The 10037-nt window shown below is 35.8% G+C and overlaps 1 protein-coding gene across 1 annotated transcript; it reads left to right on the top strand.

Moving 5' to 3' along the window:
• Positions 1-801: 801 nt before the first annotated feature.
• On the top strand, positions 802-8918 carry LOC101267738 (uncharacterized). The gene is made up of 5 exons (XM_004247004.5): positions 802-1259; positions 1849-2009; positions 2216-2246; positions 7514-7622; positions 8291-8918. Exons 1-5 carry the CDS (start codon positions 942-944, stop codon positions 8401-8403), a joined length of 732 nt encoding a protein of 243 aa, XP_004247052.1. The 5' UTR covers positions 802-941; the 3' UTR covers positions 8404-8918.
• The last annotated feature ends 1119 nt before the right edge of the window (positions 8919-10037 follow it).

The following is a 10037-nucleotide window of genomic DNA, read 5'->3' as shown; positions in this document are numbered from 1 at the left end:
AAATTCAAACTTTAAAGTTTTAATTTAAAATTTTCAAAATTTAAGAGTTTGAAATTTAAATTTTATAACTTTAAAGTTTGAAATTTAAATTTTTAATTGCTTAATTATTATAATAAAAATTATATTCAATTAAAAAAATTATTTTTTTTAATTACCGGTCCGTCCCGGTTACCGGTCCGGTATACTAGCGGTTCTCTTCCGGACCGGGACGGAACAATACTATTTTTACCGATTTCACGGACCGGTCTGATATCGGTTCCGGAACGTTATCGGTTCGCACAGTACCGGTTTCGATAATTACCGGTCCGGTTCTCCCGGTACCGGTACCACTGCCAGCCTTAATGGTGGGGCACTTGGATTAAAAGAAAAAGGTCAAATACACAAACAAATTCCTAAATTTGTTGGATTCCCCCCTCTCCCCCGAGGTACCTTAACTAGGTTATTTTCCTATTGAATTACCCATAATTTCTTCCTTTGAAACACTGTTGGCTGCCGCAGAACCAGATTTAATGTGGGGGTATTGATAGAGGATATACATGTTGTTCCAGAACTTATTAGTCCGATTGATAGTGAAAATTTTGAGATAATTGTCAAGTCATTTGAACACATTAGAAAACAAATGAGACTAACACACAATTTGTCTTCATTCCTTCAATCAAAATCATTACTATACAAACACAATTAAAAATATTTATAATAAAAAAATTAATTAAAATTAATCAATAATATTTAAAATAAACAAATTATAAATGATTCAATGATTTTATAGAAAAATGACATTGTTGAAATACATGAGATTGAACCCAACACATATTAGGTATGTGTTAGTTTGACAAAAGAAAATTTAAAAAGACCAAAAATGCTTTGAGAAGTAGTTCAACCCTCCGCTAACTTAGCAATTGGCATAAGGGAAATAGCAAGCAGTCATCCCACAGTCTATCATGCTTTCAATCGCTCGACGAGTTCATAGTTCACTCCCTTCCCTCCAATTTATTGGTCTCCAATTCCAGTCTGCTCATGCCGCCGGGAGTTCTTCCCCACATCGGCGGCAAAGGTCCAAGTTTTCTCCGTCAGCAATGTTGAAGAAAGTCGACGACAAGTCAGATTGGTGGGTTGTTGACGGGGAAATGCACGAAATTGGTGAAAATGTACCTCCCAGGGAGAGATTCGTAATCTCAAGACAGAACATCCCTAACAAGCGTCGTAAGCAGCTTCGCGAACAGTTCATGCGCCGTACTCGCCTAGTCCTTAAAGAATCTGTTAGTACCTATCATACTTTGCCTCTACTATTGCTAGGGATCAATTTCAGATATCCTTTTCTCAGGAAAATATCTGTTTTATGCTAGTTGCATCTCTTATGGGATCGATTTGGAAAGGGCCAACATAGGTTTTTTTTTTTGTATGAAGAGACAACCGCAGCGGTTACCCTTTTGGTTGGGTGTGCACAGGGTAAATTTCATTCTAGTGTATAGTGTGGGGCGAATGAATTGGAGGCAAGGATGCAGCGATTTTCAAAGGGCAACATAGATTTTACTGCGTCACTATTGGAACAATTTCTTTTTAGAGAACCTGTTCTTGGTTGATGTTTAATAGTCTTTATTATGTCATTCCACAAAGACTTAGTCGGGTTGTTAATGTAGAGTATTACTCCTACCATAGCATACTGATCTCCTTATGGATACAAACTATGTTGAAATACTGCTTCGTCAGATTGCAACTATCATTTCTTATTGTTTGACTTGGATATATTCCAGCTTGTAAAAATGTTAGATTCTGTCCTTTTTTCCTTCAAACTTTGGGATTATGTTTGCGGTTCATTTTGATTATTTACAACTTTATTAATTGAAGGAGCATGAACCATGGTGCAAAAGATATATGGAATTGTATAAAGAGATGAGAGAGAACTGGGAGAGGCTATATTGGGATGAGGGTTATTCCAAAAAGCTTGCTCAAGATCATGCAAACTATGATTCTGCTGAAGATGATGATGAAGATTTCTCTCCATACAGGTTAGTTTATTTCTTCCTTTCTGCATTCTTTTATCATACACTCAGTTGTTATTAGTTTTGGGAGGACATTAACTGTTTCATGAACTACACTTTTCAGCACTTTCTCATTTCTTAATTATGTCATTTGATCTAATATAGTGTTGTTAAGAAGAGTGACCTATCAAGCCATTATGCGTATCTAGATTGATCTGTATTTGTTCTTTCAGGAGAAGTAGACCTAATGCTGACCAAATGAAGGTAACTATAAAATTCCTCTACTGCATTACCACATTTACATATTTTCTAATAGCACATGTTTCCATATGTACATTTCTGCCTCCTTTGGCAAGATAAAGTTATTGTGCCCTTTTGATAAGTTCCAGTTTGTCATAAGTTGCAAAAGCTTTGAGTTTTAAGCCCTATTGATTGTTATCCCATACTAACAGAGATATCCAAAAGATTTTGTTGATCTTTCAATTTATAGTCGAAGTTCATCCCCAGTATTATATGTTTTGAGTAATCACTGATTGGTTGAAATCAGAAATTCTTAACTATAATGATTGTTCTTACGACCCATCACATACTTTTACTTTCTATCAGTCAACACTTACAATCCCATCTCGTACATTTACTTTCAATCAGTCACCACTCACAATCCCATCCCATACTTTTACATTCTATCTGTCACCACTTACAACTCCTAGCTTGATCCCTTGCTTTCACTGTCTTTCTTTGAGCAATCTGCATTGCTTCTGGTAGTTTCTTCTTATATCATTCTGTAAGACGACTTCACTCCATGTGCTTTTAGATATATTCACTCCTTTTTATCAGTCATCAATTATCAAACTTAGGAATTAGTGCATCTGATGGTACGTAAGACATGACCAAACCGTCTTAGGCTATTTTCTCTCATTTTACCTTCTGTTTCTGCTAGTTGCATTGTGTATTAGAGATGATTATTTGAATCCTGTCCAATCTAGCATGTCCAAACATACATTTTAGCTCAACTTTTCTTTTTACAATGTTCATCTTGTGGATAGGTTATGCATTAGTGACTCAACATTCACTCCCTTATAGCTAGTGATGATCCAAGATTGTTACATAGGACTTCCCTTTTACTAGCATATCTTTTTAGCGATTTGAGAATCCAATGGTGTATGCAAACAATACTGTGGAATTTTTTGCTAGGGTCATATGGAGAAAGAAATTCAAGAGTTTTTTGTTAATCTAAACTTCAAGTATTTATTTTTGCTCAGTCTCTGGCGCAACAATACTATGAGATATGTTTTAGAGCCCGAAACTATTGTTGACTTCTTTTAGCTGTTTACACACATTGTGAAATTCTCTTTTGGATGTTCTTTAGACCCAACATTTCCTTAATGCTGGTTTGTTTCACATCAATAATATTCCTTTATTACTCATAAAACTGAGTTTAGATATCTGATTGGTCTTGTATTTGGGCAGTCAATTTTATTTTATCGCACTTCACCTTCATGTTTCAGGCAAAAGCTAGAATTGTGGTGTAAATATTCGCTGCTTCTCTGAAACCTTTACACTCTAGAGTACTTCTGCATAGTTCAAACTTCCAACAGTTGCTAATTTCGTCAAGCATGCAACATGGATCCTCTCCCTAGATATTATTGATTAACTCATCTGTAGTTAGTGTAAACAAGTTCAGATTATATAGGTAGATCCTTGGTGTAAACCAGTAGTTATTGGAATTTGGAACCTCCTCTGTATCTCCACTAAGTTTTCTCACCCATATGATTGCTCATTTTATAAAAATAAAAATCCACTTTACTAGGTGGAGGTTAGGAATAATTCTAATCAATTTCATATATCAAACAAGAGAAGATGGAGGAGGACATGAACCTTAACCTCCATCATAAAAGTAAGAGTGAAATTAGTCACTCAAAGGAATAAGGATAATGCAAGCTGAAAAAGTACTACAAATTTGTAACTTTTTTTCTACCATAATTACGTCTGAATTACTTTAGGACATTGTTGTTAGGTAAACTACCACTATCATATTTCCAGCAAAAAGAGGTTCTTTGGACAACATCATTGGCTTCTAAAACTTTTCTTTGTTAACTTTGAACCGTAAGTTTGAATTTCATCTTGATCTTACTCCATTGTAGCTCTAACTAGACCAGGCAAGGAAAGAACCTCATTTTAGACAGTAAGTTTGCATTCACTTTCTCCATATGATCCTACTGATCCTCACCTGTATTACCCTCTCTAAAAACATGAACAAAAAGGAAGTTGCCATTTCTAGCCAACCTCCAAATATGTTCAATAATGCTTCTAGTATGCCAAAGGTGTTTCAACTCTTATTGATAATCTCCGTTATTAGTAGAGAGTCCGTTACCACAACAACAAACCCCTTTCCAATATCAATACACTACTTGATTCCTTGTAAAAGAGTTGTAGCCTCAGCAATAATGCTGGAACACATTCTACAGTAATCAATAAAACCTTTAATGACTATTTTACGATGATCTCTAATGACACCACTGCCTCCAGCACTCCCAGGGTTGCCTTTTGAGCATCCATCCACATGTATTTCCACCCACTCTTCCTTCTGGTTTATGCCATTCACCAGTTGACTATTGATGGATTGGTGCAAATTTTCCAAGTGAACACATTTTCCTCCCAACTTATGGGAAGTTGAAGTTCAGGGAATCGTGTTTGGAAGATGAGACTCATGTAGTGAACAGACCTGATGAATAACGAACCTGTCAGACATATTCATATTCTCAAATATTGACAAACACCTCTTCTTGCAAATTTCCCAACAGACAAGAATTGGAACACACTGTAAAAGTACTTAATGTCATTTGTTGTTTTAGTCAGCCACCATTTCATAACAATTGTCTTAAGAGGACCCGGAAGAAAATTGATACAACAAGTGTTGCTGAAGTAAGTCCATACCCATTTAGCAATTATGCTTTTACCAAACAAATGGGGGATGTTCTTCAGTTCATAGTTGGTACAACAGTTGCACCTTGAATAAAGCACCACACCCCTCCTTTTGAACTGTGTCATCAGTTGCTACTCCTCCATGAAAAAGCCTCAACATAAAAAAAGGAAATTTTAGAAGGTGATCTTCAATGCCACGTTAGATTACCAGATAAAATTTCATCGTGAACTCTTCACAATTTTTTCCATGCAGACTTTGTAGTGAACTGCCAGAACTCTCCAAGGTCCAACAAGCCCAATCTTTCTTGCCAACTTCAATCTCTACACTTAAAACTCTTTGGACACTATAAGCAGGCAAGAAGAGGCTCAACTTATTCCATCTCCATTTACCATCGACTATAATTTTTTTTTTTTAATTTGATACTTCTTGGAATAGGTCTGATATTAGTTAATCTGGCTGGTGGTATGCTCCCATACCAGTCCAGTTATTCCACCAAATGGAGGCTTCGCCATTTTCAACGTTCCACAGGATGAAAAATTCCATCTCATCTCTACTCTACATCATTCTTCTCCAAATATGGGGACTGCCCATATCTCCAAATCTTTTATGATAAAGGTAACGTGTATTTTAAACAAAGGAATACACTATAGGTATGCAAGCTGGGACAATGTTTCATCTCTCCCAGTGCTCTGGCTGATTCCCATCCCTGTTCCAGCAAGCTAAAGCTTCCTTTATGTTTCTTGGCATAGCCCAGCTAATGCCCCTTTGGTTGATGAAAATATACCACAATACTGTCTCTCGACAATGTAGATAGAGATGTTTTATTGTCTCTAGCTCACATTCACAAAAAGAACATCTGGAGCATAATTGGAAACTACATGAGGTTATCTCCCGGAGTATAATTAGGAACCTCATATCTCCAAATCTTTGCAACAGGATATATCCTATTACAATAGAAACTGATTCAAACGGAATTCTCAATTCTGAAAGTCCACATTTTTGCAGAGTAAACCTTGCAAAAGTCTTTCATAGATCTAAAGCCACCTCCACCTTCAGATGTGGGGAGACTGAGACACAATTGTTTCCATGCCACCCAGTGTCTTGTTCTTGTTCTCCAACTTTACCAGAAAAAAATAGCAATGATACTTACAAATCGATCCATAGATTAATACTTATCTTTTATAATATTTGTATATTTGATATGAATTCTTTCTTCTCAAACACCCATCAAGTATGCACACTAAATAAATAAACCACACACAAATACCTCAGAGCAGCACCTTCCTTGAAATACTCCACGTTCCCACATTATGTTATTGGTGTTGAAATGACCCCATTCTCTGGGTTCTGAAATTGCCAATTTGTTGTCCCGTTAATCTGATTTCATTCATCATGCTTAAGTTAGTATTTTGAATTTTAAGTCACTGGAAATTATTGTTTTGTGGATGATCAACATTGGTATAATCTGGATTAATTCTATATACATCCTTTAGATTAGGTTCAATTGCCACGTAAATAAGATCTTATCCTTAGACAGTTGTGATCTGCAAGCTGACACCATATTGTTAGTTTATTGTATGAAAATAAGACAAATAAATTAAAACGGATAAAATACTAAATGTAAATAGAGGAAGTTGAAGGAGAAGGGCAAATTGGTCAATTCACCGGCTGACCCTAAGCTCCTCAACATTCTCAATAATATATATTACTCCCTATTTGAAATATATATATAATTGTTCACTCTGTCTCAATGTATGTGGCATATGTGAAATTTCAAGAGTCAATCACATTATAATGTTTTTTCAAATATGTTAAGTTGTTAGTTACTGTAATTTATTACATTTATAGTACTTTGAACATAATTTTTAAATAATATATGTTGCTCCCGCAATCCCAATTATGTACTACGTGTCAAATTTTGAGAGGTACTCCCTCAATTAAATAATAATACTATTTCCCCCGTAATTCTTAAATGCAGAATATACTAAAAAAGAAAATAAATGAAGAAATACTGAATCAATTTTCCTTCTCATATTTTCTCTATTTTATGTTGTCATAAAATAGAGAATTTGAGGAGAAGGGAAAATCGGTCAATTGACCGATTGACCCTAAGTTCCTCAAATTCGCTCTTCTATTATAAACATATATAGTAATAATATGTGGGTGGTTAAGCTTTTTATAAGTTTATGTTTCAGCTTTTAGTGATTGGCTTTCAGATGATGCATTTTTAGGGCAAGCAGTAAATAATTTAAAAGTAATCTTTCTTTGGTTCGACTTAGACCTCAATTTCGTATTCTAGCACGATTTGTTCTTTATTTTGGAGTGATTCACTTAGAATGCTAAATAGCTAAGTTGCTTAAATTTTTTATCAAGTTTCCTGGCTGCACGCTCCCTTTACTTTTTCTTTTTATGTCTTTATTTTCTTCACTTTCATGTTATTCTTTTTTCTTTTTAAATTAGTGGCTCATATATGATTTGTGACATTGCTTGAAAAATGTCTTTGACATGGCTGCCCAAGCTGCAATGTGCAAGATCATTTTTTAACTCTCTCCATGTCCATTAGTTTATTGATTGCCCTTCCACCTGGCCTTCCATTCAATTGCAGGAACAAGGAGGAGTTACAGGGAGAAACAGACAAGGTGATAACTGGGAAAAGGTTAGCCTAATCCGTGATAAATTTGAGTACGACAGAGAGAGAAGAATGAGAGAAAAAGGTTAGTCCAGCATTCTTCTCTGGATACACTATATTTGTTGACTGTTTTCTGGAGAAATTGAAAAGTTATAGCAGAGAAAAAACATTACTTATTGAGAGAACTTACATGTAACTTGTCCTCTTTTTGCATGTTGGGTCCTACGTTGATGTACTTATAACCTGGTACTGTACTGTCTTCTCTTTTTTTTTTTTTGGTGGGAACTCTGTAGGCATCAATATCAAATCTACCTTCCCCTTCAATTTGGTTCCAATTGTTTCCTGTTAGTAAAATTTGACAACACCATTTTGTTTTATTTTTTAGCACAGCCTGGTGTTCTTTTCTTTTACTTATTCTTTCTCATCCCTTCTCTTCTTGAAAGTTATTGGGGGTACATTTACTTAGTATTGTATTTTCTGGTAGCCTTTGTTTTGAATATCTACCAATTAGCATTGGTTCGTTTATATCGTCTCCCTGCTCTGACTTGAGTGATACAGGTGTTTGCTTGTTTGCCATCTCTATTTATTACTGGCACTCTGTTTATTACATGTGAAGAAGTTGATAGATTTATGTATGAACAACAACGTCCCTTATCTCAAATGCACTACAAAGGGAATGAATCTACTGATATATTTGACCTACTGCTTACTTCTTAAGTACTGATATTTTATTTTCTTGTGGCCAATTCACAGCATTTGCACCTATGAGTGAAGCAAACAACATTGGTATGGATTACTCAACTCCGAAGTACCAGGCCTCTGACACTCGGAGATACATATCTGACAGCGATAGTGACATTGACTGACCGAAAAGACAGCCACCTTTCAGAAACTAGCATCAATTGTCTATTTTGTTTGCGAGCAACTTTCGTATGACACAGATGATAACTTAATGTGTGTACAAGCAGGGCATTGCAACAACACAACAAAGTTTATGGGGCTTTCTTGATCAACTAGTAGACTTGCATGAAGAAAGAGACCGATGTTGAAAATGTACAATAAATTCCTTCGAAGTCACCTGCATGAGCTCAATTCAGATATCCATAAAGGGGTGTGCTTAGTGTCTTGTATAATTCGGAAGCAGACTTCTCTACACTGTTGCTTTTCTACTGCGCTACCTGTGGGAAGTTTCTTAGCTTGGGACAGTGAAGGGAGCATTGCTCCCAACCAACTGACAATAATGGTTATGCTGCGAACACAATTTCTTTGGGGGTTTAGCAAAACCTCTTTGAACTTGCTGCTAGTGCTCATGTTGGCAATTCTTTTTTTTTTTTGGTAAATAAATGATTTTATTACCGAGTAGGAATTACAAAACAGAAAAGCAAGCTGGACAGCCCCCTGACTTGCATCAATTAACTATCAAGTCTCACTATGGTTAGCAACATCATTCAAACAACTGCCTTACACTAAACAGGATATGCATTCAGGGATTAGAGATCTGATTGTTTGCTTGAAGATACGTTGATTCTTCTCCTGCCATACAACACAAACACTTGCAGCCACAGCCCATCCTATACTCCTTTGCTCTTGCTTGTTTGCCTTTGTAATGAGTATTTGCCCACATCACTTCCTCATCCCATCCTGGAGCCTCTCTATGTATACTTAGCCAGATTAATATCGTTTGCCTATCCTGGGCTGTCAACATACACTGAAAGACCAAATGGTTATGGCTTTCGTCTTCTGCTTCACAAGACACACACTGAACCACTTCTACGCACCCTCAGTTGATCTCTTGTGAGTAGCCTCTTTCCTAGTGCTTAGTATAGTATAAAATTCTACTTTGGGCATGCAACACTAATGAAGATTAATCTTCTCCACTCTACCTTCTGATACTCTCCCCTCAGAGTTTTGTACAATTGCTTGATAGAGAACCTCTCCATCTGCTTGATAAACATCTCATTCCATCCAACAGTTTCAAGTTCTTGTACATTTGTAATATTTTCCTCACCATTCAAGAAGTTTAAGGTGCTTCTACACCCCATAAGGTTCCTTCCGTCCCATAATATTGATGCACCCACATTTAGTGCTGGTAAAATGAGACTACAGTTATACGCCAAATCCACCCATATTTTAACTGGATGGAGAGTGATATTTTGAAGTAGGTAAAAATTGGGCATAGCCCATATTTGACTTGTAATAATATGGGTTAGTAGTATGAGTGTCGATTCTTTGGTTTGATTGTATCAAATTTTAGTTCGAATTTGGAAAAGTGTGCATCAAATATCGAACCAAACTATTTTGGTTTGATTTTCAACTTCAATTTGGTAGGGTTCGATGTTTTAAAACGGTTTTCAATGCAAATGAGAAATAAAATGAGAAGAGAAATCACAATGTTTAACTAAATATAAAAATTGAAATAAACATATTTATAATTTGAACAAAGAAGTATTTCTTATTCCTATTTGTTTCAAGTTCAATAAGTTGAACTCCGGCAGTTACA

This window comes from Solanum lycopersicum, chromosome 9 (genome assembly GCF_036512215.1).
Source record: "Solanum lycopersicum chromosome 9, SLM_r2.1".
Taxonomy (NCBI): domain Eukaryota; kingdom Viridiplantae; phylum Streptophyta; class Magnoliopsida; order Solanales; family Solanaceae; genus Solanum; species Solanum lycopersicum.
This window is presented reverse-complemented; position numbering and strand designations above follow the sequence as displayed.